The following is a 22,161-nucleotide window of genomic DNA, read 5'->3' as shown; positions in this document are numbered from 1 at the left end:
TATAAGCAGTGGGTGGGGGCCCTAAATGACAATTGGGGGAACTATTGTCCTCCCCCTCAGGCCCCACCCATTAGCAACGTGTGGGGGCCCTAAAAGACAATGGAGGGGACGGGACCTATTGTACTCCCCCCCAGCCCCCACCCATGAGTGGCGGGTGGGGGCCCTAAAAGACAAGGAGGGGGGCAATTATTGTCCCCCCTGGCCGCCCCACATGAGCGGCGTGTAGGGGTCCTAAAAGATAATGGGGTGGAGGACATATTGTCCTCCCCCCCGGCCCCCACCCATGAGCGGCGGGTGGGGGCCCTTAAATACAACTGCTTCATCAGTGTATATAAATATATAAAGCATTTGATTGGACAAGGCTCGGTATGAACAAGGAATTTAGTGCTGGGCACAAAGAGGGCAGATCAGCTAAACTGCCGAACTAGGATTTTAGGGACTTTAAAAAATCATTTTGGAAAATGAATAAATATTTTTTTTAACTGCTTTATTCAAGTTTGATTTTAAAACAGACGTACGCTTTAATATAAATAAACTAAAAATGCTCCATCACATTTTATAAAAAGGTCAACACATTTATGTTTATATACAGACACTCCTCACTTACCAAACAGATTATAGGGAATCCCCATGACGGCTCGCACTTACGACTGGTTTTAAGTGCGAGCCGTTGTAAAACAGGTAGTTCGCTAAATGAGGACCACCTGTATATCATTTAATGTTTAGGATTTGAATACTGCATGTTTAAGGGTTACATAGTTAATTACATTAAAAATAAAGTCTTCCCAGAGGGCTGCCAAACACCCAACAGGCACCTGAGGAATGGAGGGGTTTAAAGGGACTCTGGCGAAAAGGACTGCCTGACAGAACTGCAGCCGGCCCATACCTATGCTGAGTGCTGCATCACACAAAGTCCCGTAAATGGATAAGCGCACAGTCGCAGTTATTGACCCATGTTTAAAAGTTTTTGTTTCCAGCAGAACTTATATAATTGTATACTTCAAATGTTGCCCTTAACGGTGTCGGTACTGGCCTACCCACTAACACAAGTTATAGTACCAACCCAAACCTACTCACACCAGACGAAAGACAGCTAGGGCAGACTCAAGATTAACACATACAGGCACCAATCTAAACTCATGTATTGTACCTTTATAAGTTTCTAACGCTACGACAATCTCTTTCACTAAGCCTGTTAACAGAAAACCTGTTACCTAATAGCCTTCTACATAGGACCCAGTGGCAGCAAAGCCTTGTAGTCTAAGCTGAGCCAGCATGTTTAACTATTTGTGTTTTTATTTATCTACAAGACTTAGCATACACTTAATGCCTAGCTGTGAAATAAGCATCCACGTTTAACTCACTTTACTGGATCAGTATACACCCTCTAGGCAATGGTACAATTGATTCAAACTAGGTTAACGTTGCCTCTGGAGGTCATTATAACATATAACAATATAAACCGGGCACAGTTTAATTATTCCATATTACTGCTTCCATGTGTTGACTAACTTGTTAATTGTTATATGCTTCTAGTCTAATGCACTGACAACTTGTATGTTTCTATTACCTCACTACGTTTTAGCTTTCTGCGAAAAGCTGGTTTTCTTAAAAAAATAAAATAAAAAAGTGCAGCACATCTTGACCTTATTTCACCACGAAAGCTTGTACTTAACACTGCACGTCCAAAATAAAGAATTTATAAAAAAATAAAGTCTTATTCTACGGAGTAAAGAAATACCTTGTGTAAAGGAACAGATCCAGGATAGAGGAGTATGGGTTGCATTACTTTTTTTGCCCCATCTCATTAATTTCCGGTACTTATTTTACTAAGATCCTTGTGAACCTTTTTAAAACAGCTCTGAGTGACGGGAGACGCCTACTATTCTGGAAGGAGAGGACAATTTTATTGTGTGTGGCCTTCAGCGCTGTTCATACAACACAAAGTGCAGGGTTCCAGATCTGATAACGAGGTGTCAGAAAAGGGACAAATGTGTCAGAACAAAGAAAACGGGAAACTCAGTTGTTCAGTAAACAGGGTATTGGGAAGATGGCCAGGTCCAGCCTTTATCCTTTCAACATATTGTAATCCACCCAATAAAATGCAGTGACTGGTAATAGATTTCCAAAATGGTGTGTTGCTAAGGGACCTTAAATTAAAAAAAGGCTAAAATATAAAATGTGGCTCTGGCAGGAGGCATAGGCCACGGCCACAATGAGGTAGAAACATACCTTGTCCTGGGGGGGTAAGTGGAGTAATATGGCGTCACTGGGTATTGGTGTACAAGAACACACTATGTAGGTATCAAGCAATACCCCCCTAGATTTCTCCTTAAATTGTTCAAAGATCACTCTGCCCCTCTCTAGTAGTGAAAGGACAATTAATGCAGACATTTATTACCTGACAATGCCAATGCATTATGCGAATGCAGAGAAATCACAGACAGGTAACGCTCTTCGGTACAAATCAGGCGCACTATCTAATGTAGGAGGAACGACCGTGATGCGAAACTGAACAATTTTCACATCACAGAAAGCAGTTTGCTAGAACTGGTTGAAAGACGGCCGATACCGGGCTCAGTTCCAGGCTTGCTGCAATCTCTCACCATCTAGTCATCAGGCGCCAAAATGGCTCTCACGATCACTAGTGACAGCTTCTGTCGTTTTATTTTTTCAGCTCAAATTTTAGGGCAATAAAGCAAAGCTTTCACTTTGGCTTCAGTTTGCCTAAATTTTACATTGTCTTTCAAGGCTATTCCCGAGAGTCCGAGTTTGGTATGAATGGGCAACAATAATGAAATTTTACATAGATCTCCAATTCTTAAATTCACTAAAGGCTGACATTAGTTTATGTAAAGTGTATGAACATATTTCACTTAGTATTAGCCGGTATCTGCTTTGGATTCAGTAATTCTCATTTTCAAATACCACATAAAGTATAGCATTCACACATTTAGATATTGGCAAATTGTCGCTGGATTCACTATGATTAAATCCGGTAGAGAACAAATTCATAAAATAAGCGTATCTGCTATTTGCAGGTGAACCTACAGAAACCGTCCATATCTGGCCACTGGCCGTAAAAGCAACCAGCTAGCATTGGGTTAAAATAAAACACATTGATATGTTTTAGTAAATGTTTGTATAATGGGACATACTGGATGTGCTGCTAACTGTGATTAAACTTTGTGTTAGAAGTGACCAGAATCTAACCGTATTCTATTTGTATACAGATTCCCAGATGAATTTGTTGTATATATCCATGTTACAATCACAGCTGGACAGAAATCCAGACTACATTCCGGGCGATTTGGAAGCTACTTTGCCAAATCCAAACATTGATGAATCTTGTGAACAATAAAGCAAATGTTGGAGTCCATGTTGGGCCATAATCTATTCAGTGGGCTCATAATACATCAAAATACAGACTATCAATAAAAAGGAAAAAAATTCTTAATTTAGGGTTAAATAAATAAAAGTAATTAATTAAAATCTACAAAGATGAAGGGAACTGAATTTGTACATTGTCATGGTGGAGTTGCTTTTTCAATGAAATAAGAACTATGGCTTTTTCTTGGCAAACGTCAAAATAATAGATGTAAAGCGGTGTGCAAGAATATACAGACAAAACAAGAGCATATATATCATATAAAGCTGCTTAATGTCCATGTAAATAGGCACTGCTGGATGGGATATACAGGAAACAAGCAGAGTACATGCAAATGTGACATTAAAATATATATTCAGTAATTGCCACCCGACCTCTTGGAGGCAATAGGAGCAATGATACGGAGACAGTCCTTAGGAAAGTTATCATACATACGTACATATAGTGATAATATCCGATCGTGTCTTACGGTTTTCAAAGCCATCTTATTTTGTAGGTTTCTCTAGAAACGTAGCGCATTCATTTAGGTTAGTGTATATTTATTTTAAAAATTCTGAATCCTTTTGAAACACATTAACCCGGCTGTGGTTTGTTCACGGCCTATTGATGTTTTCACAAACCCTCAGATAACATTTTGCAGAGCTGGGAGGCCATAGGATTGCAGGAACTCATTATATATAGACAGACCATTACACTGCGCTGGTGGCAGAGCCTTCTGGGAAATTCACGGGGCACACTGATTATGTGCGTCCGCCACTCACTCACACACTTGGCTCTGAGCCCCCTCTCTCTTGCAAGCAACGTCACGATATTGAACCAAAAAAAATCCACAAAAGATAATATCAGGAAGGAGTGGGTGCATTTAAAATGATCCAAATTACAGCATCTGCGTTTATTTTCACGCTGATCAGTTACAAGAAAAAAAACGCCGAATTACAGGAAAACTGAGGTCATTATTTGTTTGGTTTGTCTACTTAAATGACAAATTACAAGCAGTGTAGTCAGTAATATAGAGTAAGCCTTCAGGTTTAAAATTAACCTTTTCAGCCTTCATAAATTCACTAACACATTTCCTGGTTTAACCTCTGATTCCTGCGCAAAACACATTAATCGTTGGATTTTTCGGACATGCCAAGTGTATCTGTCAGTCATTGAACGGTATTGGCTGCTCATAAAGAGCCAAACAGAGAGCAGCTTCATGCGGGATCTGACCTCATGGAAACGGACATGGGGAACTTTAAAATCTGGAGGGTGATGGTTTGTTTTATTGCTTTTATTACTTCATATTATATTAAGTAAACTGTTTATCGAACAGAAAAAGAGGCAACCGTTTTCATTTAAGTAAGACGTATTTGTTAACAGTTAAGACTTGCCAAGAAACATCTTGACCCCTTAAGGACCAAGGCTTTTTTCTGATGTTACGTGTGAGACCATTTTTTGCCATGTTTTCATTCTAATACAAGTTTGCCCTTTCTGTTTAAATGCACCCATACATAATATATATAGTTTTTATAGGAGAAATAGGTCTTTCTTTTGATATCCAAAGTATATACATAACAGAATATTAAAGAAGAATAACGTATTTATGAAAATGGGGGTAGATTTCTCAGTTTTATATTTAATCATTTCTACAGATCAAGTGTAAGTAAAAAAAACCCCCAAAAAACAATGATTGACTACGGTAATTAGCCCTGATTGTGAAAATACTCGCTATGTCTAGGATTTCAATACATTGTTAGAAGTTATAAAACAAACACCGCAAGGAGGGAATTACGGGTTTAACCCCTTAAGGACCAAACTTCTGGAATAAAAGGGAATCATGACGTGTCAGACATGTCATGTGTCCTTAAGGGGTTAAAGCTAAAACTTTGCTAAATTTGGCATATTGACATTACAACTTTTATAGTAGTCACAGAATCTAAAACCGCTAAACAAAAGTACCGTATATATTTGTAGAAAGTACACCCCCAGGCTATTTAATTAGGAGCATTTTGAAACTTTTCAGTTAATACTTTTATCACAAACCAAGTTAAATTTGTTAACTTTGTGTGCCCCCCTCCCCCCCACTTTTTATTTTAGGAACATTTGCAGACCACACATGTCTTGTTACTGCAAACACCCTATATTTGAATTCTGCTACTGTTCTTGAGTACAATGTTACCCCTCGTGTATAGCCATTCCCCTAATACCACCCTTTATGGGACTCCTTCTACCTCTGTACAGTGTGATTGCAGTGTGTAAGGGATAGCTCTCTCTGTACAGTGTGATTGCAGTGTATGAGGGATAACTCTCTGTACAGTGTGATTTCAGTGTGAGAGGGAGATCTCTCTCTGTACAGTGTGATTGCAGTGTGAGAGGGATAGCTCACTCTGTACAGTGTGATTGCAGTGTGAGAGGGATAGCTCACTCTGTACAGTGTGATTGCAGTGTGAGAGGGAGATCTCTGTACAGTGTGATTGCAGTGTGAGAGGGATAGCTCACTCTGTACAGTGTGATTGCAGTGTGAGAGGGATAGCTCACTCTGTACAGTGTGATTGCAGTGTGAGAGGGATAGCTCACTCTGTACAGTGTGATTGCAGTGTGAGAGGGAGAGCTCACTCTGTACAGTGTGATTGCAGTGTATGAGGGAGAGCTCTCTCTGTACAGTGTGATTGCAGTATGAGAGTGAGAGTGAGAGGGATAGCTCAGTCTGTACAGTGTGAAATGGAAAGCTCACTCTGTACAGTGTGATTGCAGTGTGTGAGGGTGAGCTCTCTCTGTACAGTGTGATTGCAGTGTGAGAGGGATAGCTCACTCTGTACAGTGTGATTGCAGTATGAGAGGGAGAGTGAGAGGGATAGCTCAGTCTGTACAGTGTGAAATGGAAAGCTCACTCTGTACAGTGTGATTGCAGTGTGTGAGGGTGAGCTCTCTCTGTACAGTGTGATTGCAGTGTGAGAGGTAAAGCTCAGTCTGTACAGTGTGATTGCAGTGTGAGAGGGATAGCTCACTCTGTACAGTGTGATTGCAGTGTGTGAGGTAGAGCTCTCTCTGTAAAGTGTGATTGCAGTGTGAGAGGGAGAGCTCACTCTGTATAGTGTGATTGCATTGTGAGAGGGAGAGCTCACTCTGTATAGTGTGATTGCAGTGTGTGAGGGAAACTCAGTCTGTACAGTGATTGCAGTGTGAGAGGGATAGCTCACTCTGTACAGTGTGATTGCAGTGTGTGAGGGATACCTCTCTCTGTACAGTGTGATTGCAGTGTGAGAGGGATAGCTCACTCTGTACAGTGTGATTGCAGTGTGAGAGGGAGAGCTCTCTCTGTACAGTGTGATTGCAGTGTATGAGGGATAACTCTCTGTACAGTGTGATTGCAGTGTGAGAGGGATAGCTCACTCTGTACAGTGTGATTGCAGTGTGTGAGGTAGAGCTCTCTCTGTAAAGTGTGATTGCAGTGTGAGAGGGAGAGCTCACTCTGTATAGTGTGATTGCATTGTGAGAGGGAGAGCTCACTCTGTATAGTGTGATTGCAGTGTGTGAGGGAAACTCAGTCTGTACAGTGATTGCAGTGTGAGAGGGATAGCTCACTCTGTACAGTGTGATTGCAGTGTGTGAGGGATACCTCTCTCTGTACAGTGTGATTGCAGTGTGAGAGGGATAGCTCACTCTGTACAGTGTGATTGCAGTGTGAGAGGGAGAGCTCTCTCTGTACAGTGTGATTGCAGTGTATGAGGGATAACTCTCTGTACAGTGTGATTGCAGTGTGAGAGGGAGAGCTCACTCTGTACAGTGTGATTGCAGTGTATGAGGGATAACTCTCTCTGTACAGTGTGATTGCAGTGTGAGAGGGTGAGCTCTCTCTGTACAGTGTGATTGCAGTGTGAGAGGGATAGCTCACTCTGTACAGTGTGATTGCAGTATGAGAGGGAGAGTGAGAGGGATAGCTCAGTCTGTACAGTGTGAAATGGAAAGCTCACTCTGTACAGTGTGATTGCAGTGTGTGAGGGTGAGCTCTCTCTGTACAGTGTGATTGCAGTGTGAGAGGTAAAGCTCAGTCTGTACAGTGTGATTGCAGTGTGAGAGGGATAGCTCACTCTGTACAGTGTGATTGCAGTGTGTGAGGTAGAGCTCTCTCTGTAAAGTGTGATTGCAGTGTGAGAGGGAGAGCTCACTCTGTATAGTGTGATTGCATTGTGAGAGGGAGAGCTCACTCTGTATAGTGTGATTGCAGTGTGTGAGGGAAACTCAGTCTGTACAGTGATTGCAGTGTGAGAGGGATAGCTCACTCTGTACAGTGTGATTGCAGTGTGTGAGGGATACCTCTCTCTGTACAGTGTGATTGCAGTGTGAGAGGGATAGCTCACTCTGTACAGTGTGATTGCAGTGTGAGAGGGAGAGCTCTCTCTGTACAGTGTGATTGCAGTGTATGAGGGATAACTCTCTGTACAGTGTGATTGCAGTGTGAGAGGGATAGCTCACTCTGTACAGTGTGATTGCAGTGTGTGAGGTAGAGCTCTCTCTGTAAAGTGTGATTGCAGTGTGAGAGGGAGAGCTCACTCTGTATAGTGTGATTGCATTGTGAGAGGGAGAGCTCACTCTGTATAGTGTGATTGCAGTGTGTGAGGGAAACTCAGTCTGTACAGTGATTGCAGTGTGAGAGGGATAGCTCACTCTGTACAGTGTGATTGCAGTGTGTGAGGGATACCTCTCTCTGTACAGTGTGATTGCAGTGTGAGAGGGATAGCTCACTCTGTACAGTGTGATTGCAGTGTGAGAGGGAGAGCTCTCTCTGTACAGTGTGATTGCAGTGTGAGAGGGAGAGCTCACTCTGTACAGTGTGATTGCAGTGTATGAGGGATAACTCTCTCTGTACAGTGTGATTGCAGTATGAGAGGGAGAGTGAGAGGGATAGCTCAGTCTGTACATTGTGAAAGGGAGAGCTCACTCTGTACAGTGTGATTGCAGTGAGAGGGATAGCTCACTCTGTATAGTGTGATTGCAGTGTGTGAGGGAAAGCTCAGTCTGTACAGTGATTGCAGTGTGAGAGGGATAGCTCACTCTGTACAATGTGATTGCAGTGTGTGAGGGAGAGCTCTCTCTGTACAGTGTGATTGCAGTGAGAGGGATAGCTCACTCTGTACAGTGTGATTGCAGTTAGAGGGATAGCTCACTCTGTATAGTGTGATTGCAGTGTGTGAGGGAAAGCTCAGTCTGTACAGTGATTGCAGTGTGAGAGGGATAGCTCAGTCTGTACAATGTGATTGCAGTGTGTGAGGGAGAGCTCTCTCTGTACAGTGTGATTGCAGTGTATGAGGGATAACTCTCTGTACAGTGTGATTGCAGTGTATGAGGGATAACTCTCTGTACAGTGTGATTGCAGTGTGAGAGGGAGAGCTCACTCTGTACAGTGTGATTGCAGTGTATGAGGGATAACTCTCTCTGTACAGTGTGATTGCTGTATGAGAGGGAGAGTGAGAGGGATAGCTCAGTCTGTACAGTGTGAAAGGGAGAGCTCACTCTGTACAGTGTGATTGCAGTGAGAGGGAGAGCTCACTCTGTATAGTGTGATTGCAGTGTGTGAGGGAAATCTCAGTCTGTACAGTGATTGCAGTGTGAGAGGGATAGCTCACTCTGTACAATGTGATTGCAGTGTGTGAGGGAGAGCTCACTCTGTACAGTGTGATTGCAGTGAGAGGGATAGCTCTCTCTGTACAGTGTGATTGCAGTGAGAGGGATAGCTCTCTCTGTACAGTGTGATTGCAGTGTATGAGGGATAACTCTCTGTACAGTGTGATTGCAGTGTGAGAGGGAGAGCTCTCTCTGTACAGTGTGATTGCAGTGTATGAGGGATAACTCTCTGTACAGTGTGATTGCAGTGTGAGAGGGAGAGCTCACTCTGTACAGTGTGATTGCAGTGTATGAGGGATAACTCTCTCTGTACAGTGTGATTGCAGTATGAGAGGGAGAGTGAGAGGGATAGCTCAGTCTGTACAGTGTGAAAGGGAGAGCTCACTCTGTACAGTGTGATTGCAGTTAGAGGGATAGCTCACTCTGTACAGTGTGATTGCAGTGAGAGAGGGAGAGCTCACTCTGTACAATGTGATTGCAGTGTGAGGGAGAGCTCTCTCTGTACAGTGTGATTGCAGTGCGTGAGGGAGACCTCACTCTGTACAGTGGCAGTGTGTGAGGTAGAGCGTAGTCTGTACAGTGTGATTGCAGTGTGAGAGGGATAGCTCACTCTGTACAGTGTGATTGCAGTGAGAGGGATAGCTCACTCTGTACAGTGTGATTGCAGTGTGTGAGGGACAGCTCACTCTGTACAGTGTGATTGCAGTGTGTGAGGGACAGCTCACTCTGTACAGTGGCAGTGTGTGAGGTAGAGCTCACTCTGTACAGTGTGATTGCAGTGTGAGAGGGATAGCTCACTCTGTACAGTGTGATTGCAGTGAGAGGGATATCTCACTCTGTACAGTGTGATTGCAGTGTGAGAGGGATAGCTCACTCTGTACAGTGTGATTGTAGTATTTAAGGGAGAGCTCTCTTTACAGTGTGATTGCAGTGAGAGGGAGAGCTCACTCTGTACAGTGTGATTGCAGTGAGAGGGATATCTCACTCTGTACAGTGTGATTGCAGTGTGAGAGGGATAGCTCACTCTGTACAGTGTGATTGTAGTATTTAAGGGAGAGCTCTCTTTACAGTGTGATTGCAGTGAGAGGGAGAGCTCACTCTGTACAGTGTGATTGCAGTGAGAGGGATAGCTCACTCTGTACAGTGTGATTGCAGTGTGTGAGGGACAGCTCACTCTGTACAGTGTGATTGCAGTATGTGAGGGACAGCTCACTCTGTACAGTGTGATTGCAGTGAGAGGGATAGCTCACTCTGTACAGTGTGATTGCAGTGAGAGGGATAGCTCACTCTGTACAGTGTGATTGCAGTGAGAGGGATAGCTCACTCTGTACAATGTGATTGCCGTGTGTGAGGTAGAGCTCACTCTGTACAGTGTGATTGCAGTGAGAGGGATAGCTCACTCTGTACAGTGTGATTGCAGTGAGAGAGGGAGAGCTCACTCTGTACAATGTGATTGCCGTGTGTGAGGTAGAGCTCACTCTGTACAGTGTGATTGCAGTGAGAGGGATAGCTCACTCTGTACAGTGTGATTGCAGTGAGAGGGAGAGCTCACTCTGTACAGTGTGATTGCAGTGAGAGGGAGAGCTCACTCTGTACAGTGTGATTGCAGTGAGAGGGATAGCTCACTCTGTATAGTGTGATTGCAGTGAGAGGGAGAGCTCACTCTGTACAATGTGATTGCCGTGTGTGAGGTAGAGCTCACTCTGTACAATGTGATCGCCGTGTGTGAGGGAGAGCTCACTCTGTACAGTGTGATTGCAGAGTGACAGGGAGGCCCACAATAATTGGAAATTTACTGCGGTGGTGCTACCATTGCTACCAATGGCTATGAGCATCTCTGTAGCTCCAACTTACAGAGGGACCCCCTGGTATCAAATTATTTAAACTCTACTGGTACCTTTACTAGATGTCAGTCTATGCTGTAACTGGGCGTTAAAGGGTTAATGTTATAGGTTAATGTGGTCCTTAAGAGGTTAATGTTATAGAAGGGTAATAAAATAATGCGTTTTTGCTTTCACATGGTGCATTGGAATGGAGAACTTACCACTTTCTCCTTATACACGATGTATTTCAGCCATTTGAAATCCTGCCATTTAAACCCAGCCAAGACAAACAGGGAATCTCGTTCGTACTGCTCCAGCTTCTGGATGGCTCCTTCAGGATACGTGATTCGGACAGTTGTTTTGCTTCCTACATCTTTTTCAAAGCCTTTTACGGGGGCCGAATTCAACCTGCAAAGTTCATCCCAGAAATGTGGTGGTTATTGTCACGGATAAACCTTCTCTGGCTGACACATTGCGGCTCAAACACGGAACTCGTCCTAACTAAAACTGGCCAATGTGATGGGAAATCTTGGGTGATAATATGTGCCCTATATATCAGAATAGTGTGATGATGAGTGCTCCATCGATGGAGCTTCAGGTATCTCATCACCAGTAAATGCTATTAAAGGGAAACTATAGTCATCAGAACAACTACAGCTTCATGTATAGTATACAGCTTAATGTATAATATACAGCTTAATGTATAGTATACAGCTTAATGTATAGTATATAGCTTAATGTATAATATACAGCTTAATGTATAGTATACAGCTTAATGTAGTTGTTTTGGTGAGTAAAATAGCTCACTTCAGGCATTTTTATGCAAACACTGCCTTTTTACATTGCCCCCTAGGGACACCTCCAAGTGGCCACTCCTCAGATGGCCACTGGGGGGGCTTCCTGGCTCAGTGCTGCACAGTAAGCAGCCCTGCCGTTCAGCGTCCCCACGCTCTGCATTGGGAAGCTGAATTTTCCTCATAGAGATGCATTGATTGGCCAAAACAGTGTTCAGTTCCGCCCCTTGCCGATTTTAGCCAATCCAATGCTTTCCCTCATAGGAAAGCATTGGATTGGCTAAAAATTCTGCAATTTTGATGATGTCACCAAGGGGGCGGGACCAGCACCGCAGACCCGTAGGAGAGCTGGAAAGAAGGTGAGTTTTAACCCATTTTGAGGGGGCTAAGGGTGGGTTTTCACTATAGGGTCAGGAATATATGTTTGTGTTCCTGACTCTCTAGTGATCATTTAATATAACTGCAAATGTGAACATTTCTTTTAATCTGAGTAATAATCATTTCTAGTTTTACACACAATTTAGAGACTCACCTGACAACAACTTCAAACTCGTCAATTTTTGCTCCCAGAGACTTGTTGGCAAGCACTCCTCCGTTTCCTACGATAATGCATCGGCGACAGTTTAAGCTGATGGGAAAACACACTCGTTACTGTAGTTGCACGTGTGAGACTTCACATAGACATTACGAGATAACCCCGCTAAGCATAACCCTACTCCAGGCAAGTGGAAACATTTAGGGTTCCTGTGGTTTAATGTTGGGGTTTAGTGCGGAATTATTAATTAAACACTATAGATGCCACAGATTTTCTTTGTCACGGTGTGAACAGGTAACGTCAGAGGACGCACAGTGAGTGTGCACGCTCTGAGAACAGCTACTTAGAACTCCGTAAACTGGGCTTTGCTACAATTCAGGATATTTGTCAGTGATCCCAGATAGAGAGGAAATGAACTGTACTGTCCCTTTAAACCCAGTCTGATTTATTAAAGTAAACACTATTAACATATATGCTGGCCCATGTATATATTGCTTTAAATAGTCTGTCAGGACAGAGTGCTAACCCCCACCCTGCACACTCTCTGTATAAGCAAGGCAGCATGTGAGTGATTGAATATCTGAAGCCAGCGATGTAGCGCTCAGTTCTGGATCTTATTTATCTTCACAGAGCTCTGCTCTCCCTGGCGAGACACATGGTTTCTATTGCCTTGCCATAACATGTCTTTCTTTTACAGAAATGCAGAAGGGGATGCTTTTAATTAATCTCTAAATGCACTCAGTCTTAGGACGTCACAGATATAATGGGCTGTTTATTACAAAAAACGTAGGGGTAGGATCAAATAAAATCCGTTAAAATGTCTGCCTCATTCTTCTTAAAGGGGCAGTAAAGACACTTTGACGAACAAACCTTCTTTCGAAGGCTCGTTAGTGGGTGTACGTGTTCTAGCACACAGATTTACAAATACACTGGATAATTTAGGAAGGATTTATGTGCCTGCGCTTTAACCCCTTAAGGACACATGACATGTGTGACATGTCATGATTCCCTTTTATTCCAGAAGTTTGGTCCTTAAGGGGTTAAAGGAACACTAGGCAATGTATTGTTAGGTGCATTCTTTACATGACGAGTATTAAGGCACTGTTCAACTAAAACTGGTTATATTGACCTCAGATTGTAACGGGAGACACTGAAAGGTTTTGGTTTATAACTCTGTATTACATCTATTGGCTACTGATGGCCAACATTGTCACTGCGATGTTACATGATGCTCAGACATTCTTTAAAGAGTCAATAGTATCTAGACGGTGATGGCGAAGAATATTATTACAGCTGGTTGTAAACTACATTTCCCATGGTGCTTAGCACCCTACGGACTGGATAAACATCACTACAAATACAGTTCCCAAACACCTAATTTCTCAGTCGTACATACCAGTTCTGTCTCTTTAAATGCACACAGTTATACATGTGTGAACATAATATACATTCTGTTTGTGCCTTTCCTATATCTAGTATAAAACATGCAGTATGTTTTGTGAATGTGCTAAAATTTAGAATTTTCTGCTGGCACATGTCTCCGTCATGGAATCTACTTCACAAAAAGCAAAATAATTCACAAAATGTCCTGAGATGGTGTAAATGTAACATTCTTCGTTTTATCTCCAAACAGCACAGCTGAAGTTAGATCTTACAGAGCATCTCATCCGTACTCTCTCTTTCTCTACTTCTCACTAAAATTCCAATCTATTTCCATTGCCCTTCAAACATACAACTGTAACCCCAATTCTAAAGAAGCCCAACCTTGACCCTAACTCCCCATCCAACTGCCGTCCTATCTCGCTACTGCCTTTTGCATCCAAGATCCTTGAAAGAGTTGTGTATGCGAGATTGACAGACTTCCTCGAGACCAACTCTCTGCTAAACCCGCTTCAGTCTGGTTTCCGCGCTAAGCACTCTGTGGAAACGGCACTGACATAGTATCCAATGATCTACTCGTGGCAAAATCTTGTGGTCACTACTCTATCCTAATTCTCCTTGACCTTACTGTGGCTTTTGACACTGTTGATCATCAACAGCTTCTTCTCATCCTCCGCAATATCGGTCTACAAGATATTGCTCTCTTCTGGTGCTCCTCCTACCTCTCCCAGTGTTCTTTCAGGGTTTCTTTCTCTGGCTTTGCTTCTTGTCCCCAACTCCTCTCTGTTGGTGTCTCCAAAGTTCAGTCCTTGGTCCTCTACTGTTCTCTATCTATACTGCCTCCCTTGGTAAACTCATTAGCTCCTTTGGCTTCTAATATCATTTCTATGCGGATAACATGCAAATCTACCTGTCCTCTCCTGATCTCTCCCTCCCCCTCTTGATTAGTGTCTCTGACTGCCTCTCTGCTATTTTTAGCTGGATGGCTGCCCACTTCCTTAAACTCAACTTGACCAAAACTGAAATTCTAGTCTTTCCTCCCTTAAGTGTTGTTACTCCTGTGTCTCCCTCCCTCCAAGTCAACGGTGCTACCATCAGCTTCACCACGCAGGCTCACAGCCTAGGTGTTCTCTTTGACTCCGACCTCTCCTTCAAGCCTCATGTTCAGTCTATCGCCAAATCCTGCCGCTTCCAAAAAAATTGCGTGCATCCGACCCTACTGAATGTCAGATGCGACTAAGGTGCTGGTCCCTTCCACTGTCCTTTCTTGCCTTGACTACTGTAATCCGCTTCTCAGTGGTCTTACGTGCTCCCAACTTGCGCCATTACAGTCCATAATGATTGCGGCGGTGAGGCTTATCTTCCTGTCCGCCCGCACCTCCCACGCCTCACCATTCTGTAAGTCCCTACATTGGCTTCCTGTAAGATATAGGGCTCAATTTAAAATTCTGGTTCTTGCTTTCAAATCACTACATAATGCTGCTCCCACCTATCTGTCCTCACTAATACACAATAATGTCCCGTCTAGGCGCTTACGCTCTGCTGAAGACTTACATCTATCTTCTGTCCGTACTCCCACCTCTGATGCTCGCCTTCAAGACTTCTCAAGGGCTGCACCTTTCCTGTGCAACTCACTTCCCTCCTCCGTCAGATTCTCACTCAGTCTCCACTCGTTCAAAAAATCCTTAAAAACCCACCTCTTCATAAAAGCGTATCAATTAAACTGTTCATAGCTCCCAACTGATTCCTCTCTTGCAACAGTCATTAGTCTAATACTATCCTTACCTTTTGTGTCATTTTACCCCACTCCCTCTAGCATGTAAGCTCATTGAGCAGGGCCCTCAACCCCTTCCTGTGTGTCCAACTTGTTGGCGCTATATAAATAATAACATAATAATAATGTAGTCCACAACATCTGGAGGGCCAAAGGTTTCCCTACCCCTGATCTAACTGAAGAAAACAAAAGTGCCCTCAGCAAACTAATACAGGGATAGTGAGCTGCCATTTTAAATAATTAACATTAGCGTTCCTGCAAATATGCCTTTTCCCATAATCCCACCTGTTCCTTGTGCCAATGCAGGGAGAGGAGGCCGCACTAATTTCAATGAAGGTACATCTTGGGTGCTTGCTCTGGGGTTTCAATCTTAAACTTAATTTGTATGAATTGCCCTGTGTGTGCTTTTTCAGAAGGCAATCATGACAAAGAACCAAACAGTTAAAAGTGAAAAATTCGAATGAAAGCTTAATTAATTTGCTGGGTTAAGATGAATTGCTGAACCACGAGGGCTCACTCATTAAAGAGAGAATGGCGATGAAATCAAATTCAAATCAGTAAAAAGAAAAACCGGGGTTGTAAGGAAGTGGGACAAATGTAAAACGTTCTATTTTCGGGATATTTCACTTTGAATTCACAATTCACTGTTTAGGTTACAGGAAGTTGGCGGCATTGTTAATCCAAACTCTTTCAATAAGAGTCCCCGGAGTGTAGCTACAAGCGTCCACCCTTGGCACTGGCAAGGAAACCATGAAGTAAGATCTGTGTAACCACAAGGGACAGCTCCCATCACTTTGAGGCAGCAGGGATGACTGAGGTATTGTGTGAGATCTCTTGTGAATATGTTAAGCACGGCTGGCTGGGGCTGATAGGAGGTATAGTCAAGCTGCATCTATAAACACAAACAAGCCAACCCTGCTTAATGCGGTTTGGCCCTCTAACTCAACGCTGTATAACGGGATATCCAAACACTGATATCTGGGACATTGAAAATTACGCAAACACAGCAACATTAAAGTAACAGGGGTTTTGTGGCTTTGCATCTCATATAGAAATCCATGAGGTTTGCTATGAATACACCATGAATAATTTAGCTGCTAGACTTGCCATTTTAAAAATGTGGGAGCTGAATATGCAATATACCCGCTCCTACCCCTTGTATTACCTGTGCCCCTTAATATAGAGACTCGCCAAAGCATTGTAAGACAGAACGCCTTCAAACTGCAAGCACAAATACCAGCGCAATAAGGCAAAAACGTAAACGTTATAGACATTGACAAAGGACTACTGTCACCTCAAAACTATTTTTTAATAAAATTATCCTTTCATCAAGTTTTGAAATAAAATACCGTAGATAATTTTTTTTTAAATTGGGAAAAATAGAAAAATAAATAAAGAATATGATAAAAACTCACCCCTCCCTTTAGAATAGGACACATGCGCCCTGGGTCAGACAGTGTTTGGAAATGGACAGTCTCTACGGTCTTCCTGTCTTCACCCCCAGTACAGAATCAGGGAAGACCATAGAGACTGACTGGGTTATTCACCAAAGGGACAATTGTCAGGAATTCAAAGTAAATTTCACATTTCCGGATAAAATAGCCAAACTGAAAACAGAGTCTTTCTAATTTGACTATATTTGCCTGACTTTGGAAATTCACTCTGAATTCACAGCAATTCTCACTTTGGTGAATAACCCGGTAATTGTCGGTTATCAAACAATGTCCGAGCCAGGGTCTTCTTAAAGACACAGTCACTTATTTATGGTTACAATATTACTCTATGTTTGTGTTTTCATTCATGTTGTAGATCCCCTTTTTGTGTATAACGCATAGTCAATAACCCTGGCTATTGTGCCACGAGGTCATGGATTCGTGGGAGCAGGAGTCAATTAATCTGTCATAGGAAGTACCAGGTAAAATTATAAATAAGTAGAATTAACATGTTTTTCATACATTTTGTACATCTTCCTCTTTAACCCCTTAAGGACACATGACGTGTGTGACATGTCATGATTCCCTTTTATTCCAGAAGTTTGGTCCTTAAGGGGTTAAAGCTCTCGGTTTTTCTAAAGTATATAAATCCTCAATGAAAATATTACTATAAATCTTACAGATTGTAAGCCCTCTTGTCTCTTTTATTTCTGTATGTTAATTACTTGTCAAATATCCCCATTCTAGGATTGTAAACCGCTGAAGACTATGTTGGAGCTATTTAAAGGCTAATAATAATAATATCTTCACACAGTCTGTAACAGTGCAAGACGAGCCATTGAAATGTAAAATTCAGGCTAAGATTGCGTACTGCTCAGCTGGAGACATTTTTTTTTTCAAATCAGCAATTTTAACCCTAAATGTTCCAGTTTGGTTTCTCAATTCACTAGAATTCACTTATTGAAAGGCTATGGCAATACAGCTCTTCAAAGTAACAAAGAAATGAATATACGGGCATTATGCTTAAGCTTCAGTTTTAAAGGAGCATTTCAGGCACCATAACACGTGCAGCTCAGTGTAGTGTTTATGGTGCCATGAGTGCCCCCTCCTCGCATTGTTAGGAATGGAATGATTAAATCCGTGGGGTCTGCTTCCATCTCCAGAGAGCCAGAGGTTCCTCAGCCGGACCTTCCTTTGGTTTATCGGATCTCTTTTACAAGAGGTGGTATAAGAGGTGTACAGCTGACACTCCTACTTCAGCAAGCTGTGATAGTTATGGGGCTCGGAGTGTTCCTTTAAGCTGCCGTTTGATCCAGGCATTTCTCCATATTTCAGCAGCCCATAACTCACAGATTGGCACGTGTTCCAGTATTGGATAATTACAGCTTGAGGACGGAGATGTTGTATGCTGAACCATGAAAATTGCTCCAGGGTGCCCTTTGATTTACGTACCTGTCAAGCGCAGGCGTTAGGCGGTATTCTTTTGTGGCGGATAAGATTGCTTTGATTAGGTTATCTGCAGAGAAGGACACAGAAAGCATGTCAATTGCTGCTACAAGTTGAAGTCAGGACAGCATGCATCGACATGGATATGCAGGAACACACCAGGGTTAGACAATATTTGGCACTCCGCATGTTATTGAATTATGTCACTGGCGACCCAGCCAGCCGTGTTTACAATAGCTGGAGGCTTACCAAAGATTACCTACTCTGGTATAAACACACAGTAAGGCATGTTTAGCATCAGACACGCTCTAACTCTTCCCTACAGCAGTGCTTCACCACGTGCAAGGCCACCACATGGGGCCACTGAATTGATTCCACTTTTGGATACTTGGATATGAGCCACTGATTCCTGAAGGTTGTAACTCCAACACAATTCAGCCCGAGGGCAATCACTCAAATCGGTCACCCTTTGTTATAACACCAGCTTGAAGCTTTAACCAGTTTATGTTGGTTTTGTTCCTGACACATTACTGGTTCAGGCTTTTGATGAGCTAGCCGTCATCCTGGCATGTTGAAATGCTAGCACACGCAGCCCACCGGCGCCCCGATTGTTGGGGAGTTGGGAGCTATGCTGGAGACATACTACAGGTTAGAATGGATGGAAAGAGAGGGAGCTGTGACCTCACGTACCGCTGTATTGTAACTTGTAACAAGGATGGGTTTTAGAATACAGGAGGTGGGACTGAGCATGCAGGTTAACTAGCCGAATTGCCAAACTATAAAAACTGCGCTTCCCAAAAAAACCCCCATACAATGACACACACACAATCCCACACTGACACAATGCCACACCGATACAATGCTACACTGTCACAATCCCACACCCATACAATGACACAATCCAACACCGACACAATCCAACACCGACACAATCCCGCACTCACACAATCCCGCACTCACACAATCCCGCACTCACACAATCCCGCACTCACACAATCCCGCACTCACACAATCCCGCACTCACACAATCCCGCACTCACACAATCCCGCACTCACACAATCCCGCACTCACACAATCCCGCACTCACACAATCCCGCACTCACACAATCCCGCACTCACACAATCCCGCACTCACACAATCCCGCACTCACACAATCCCGCACTCACACAATCCCGCACTCACACAATACCGCACTCACACAATACCGCACTCACACAATACCGCACTCACACAATACCGCACTCACACAATACCGCACTCACACAATACCACACTCACACAATACCACACTCACACAATACCACACTCACACAATACCACACTCACACAATACCACACTCACACAATACCACACTCACACAATACCACACTCACACAATACCACACTCACACAATAACACACCCATACAATAACACACCCATACAATAACACACCCATAATATAACACACTGACACAATCCCACACCCATACAATCCCACACCCATACAATGCCACACCCATACAATACCACACCCATACAATCATTCACTCATACAATGCCACACTGACACAATCTCACTCACACAATCCCACACTCACACAATGTGACACTCACACAATGTGACACTGATACAATCCCACACTCACACAATCCCACACTCACATAATCCCACAACCATACAACACACACATACAATAACACACACATACAATAACACACACATACAATAACACACTGACACAATCCCACACCCATATAATCCCACACCCATACAATCCCACACCCATACAATCCCACACCCATACAATCCCACACCCATACAATCCCACACCCATACAATCCCACACCCATACAATCCCACACCCATACAATCACAGTCATACAATGCCACACTGACACAATCTCACACCCATACAATGTGACACTGATACGATCCCACACTCACTCACTTTAGGACCAGAAGCCAGTTACCAGAGCAACATAGCTCCTGTTCTGTCTGCTCTGTAACAGGAACACTCTAGCAAGTGGGGTGAACCTGGCATAGATTTGATGGGAGTGCGACTGCCAACACTACTAGGCAGCTGCGACTGGTTTACGGTATTCTCATGTCTGTGCCGCTATTCCCAGAGTCTGCTCATTGTCTCATCCTGCACACGGAGAGAGAGAAAAAGCAAGACAGAGAGAAAAAGCATTATTATGCCAACACGGCCAGGCATGACAGAATTCTAGGGCTAGCGGGAATTCCCATTCCAGGACTTGTGAATTAGATATACCACGTCTAGCATTCCAGCTGCTGTGGACTGCAATTCCTACAATGGTCAGCCAGCTTTACTGAGCCCCTGATTATGCATAATGTGAGGATTGGTCTCGGTCACTGAACACTACTCACTCTCAGTTACAGCAGTAATAAGAACCCTACAATATGAATCCTGGAAAGTGGAAATTCTTACTCCGTGATGACAACGTAGCTAGTGAAAGGAAGGGGATTGTGTGATATTCTCTGTCCCTTCATGTGGTCAGAACGAACCCACTAAACACACGCCATGTACCCCGCACACAGCCGCCGTCAGACTAAATCTGTACGTCCTGACTCACTCTTCTGGGAATCCGCTGATGATTCCTGGGAGAGTTGAGAGATCCAGTGGTGAGTTCCGAATCAGACTAGACACTCCGGCAGCACGCAGCCCCATGACTCACACTAATATTACCTTTTTGGCAGCCCGCAGGACCAATGATTTAATGAAATTTCCCAAACTTCCAACCAGGAGATTCCAGGCTTAATATTTCTATCCAGCAGCCCGTCTCGTGTATGAGTGAAAACAGTCAAAAAAGCAGGAAACCCAAGGGGCACAACAATTTGTTTTGTCATCCTAAGCAGGACAGGTTTAACTTATTAGCTACAAAACATGTATTTTAAGCTTGTGATTTTCAAAAAGAGCCTTAGTCTGAACGTGGGCACCCTGGCTCCATAATGCAAGGGCTCTAATAGGGTTATTCACTAGAAGGGAAAATTCAAAGTGAATACAATTTACCTGTAACCCAGCACTGGGACTAACACCTTGCTGCTGACATTCTGCATTCCGTGAATTCATGAATCCGGTTGCTTTTTGACCAACCTGATTATAGTGAAGCAATGGGGACACGCAGCCGTTGCTGTATTCTGACAATCGAACGTCCAGGACACTTTCAGCACCATCATGCTATACATCATGCATGATGATGAGAAAGGGGAAGAAGGTCTCAAGAAAGAAATCAGATCGCCCACGAAGGACGTTTTCTCTGACTGTAGAAACTGTAGAAATTGCTGTTTTACAACGACAGAAAGATGGTCAGGATTTACACACCAAAACCACTGTCAGTCTCTCTGACAATATGAATGGAATGTCAGACAGGAAGTTAAATAAGTAAAGATAGGGGGGAAAGATTATTATTCTATATTTCACAGATACTATTTATCTGCATTAACGTTTATGCACGTTTTTGAAATATGTATAAGGGGAAGCCGTTTTGCCTAACATATTTACAGTATATATATTTTACCACGAGAATGAATGTTGGGATTTTTTGTGAAACTATGAAGCTTTCCTGACGATAAATCACCAGATAAGCAGATTTAGCGGGAAAGAGATTAAGTGATTTATTTTTCATTGAGATAATAAAACATTATATAAGGATAATCAAATCTCACTTATAATTCAAATGGAATTTGTACCAAATAACATTAACCTGTTCACTGCTATTGGGGCACACAGCAGAATGCTGAAAAATGACCGATTTAGTTTAAACAACGGTGAAATTATATGTCAGAGCTGGACTGGAAAATTGACCTAAAACTTACAATTCTCTTGTCATTTTTCCACAATTCCCGGTTTAGTAAATACTCCTTAATCTCTGGAATTTCCTGTAATTTTGTTAACACAGTGAGTATGTGGATGCCAGTCCGATTTAATAGACTAGGACAGCAGTGTATTGTGTGATTCAGAGGGATGGGATGCTA

At 43.0% G+C, this 22,161-nt stretch overlaps 1 protein-coding gene across 4 annotated transcripts in view; it reads right to left on the bottom strand.

Annotated features, from left to right (window-relative positions):
• Positions 1 to 22,161, bottom strand: part of ST3GAL3 (ST3 beta-galactoside alpha-2,3-sialyltransferase 3) — a 269,877-nt gene that overhangs the window by 27,145 nt on the left and 220,571 nt on the right. For all 4 annotated transcript variants that reach the window (XM_063427681.1, XM_063427683.1, XM_063427682.1 and 1 more), the window contains 3 exons: positions 18,187 to 18,250; positions 12,145 to 12,240; positions 11,040 to 11,226 (listed from right to left, as the gene is read on the bottom strand). In XM_063427681.1, the coding sequence (XP_063283751.1) occupies positions 11,040 to 11,226; positions 12,145 to 12,240; positions 18,187 to 18,250 (347 nt within the window). The remainder of the gene's footprint in view (positions 1 to 11,039; positions 11,227 to 12,144; positions 12,241 to 18,186; positions 18,251 to 22,161) is intronic.

Source organism: Pelobates fuscus, chromosome 7 (genome assembly GCF_036172605.1).
Source record: "Pelobates fuscus isolate aPelFus1 chromosome 7, aPelFus1.pri, whole genome shotgun sequence".
NCBI classification, from domain to species: Eukaryota; Metazoa; Chordata; class Amphibia; order Anura; family Pelobatidae; genus Pelobates; species Pelobates fuscus.
Note: the sequence above shows the minus strand (reverse complement) of the source record. Positions and strands in the feature narration are given on the sequence as shown.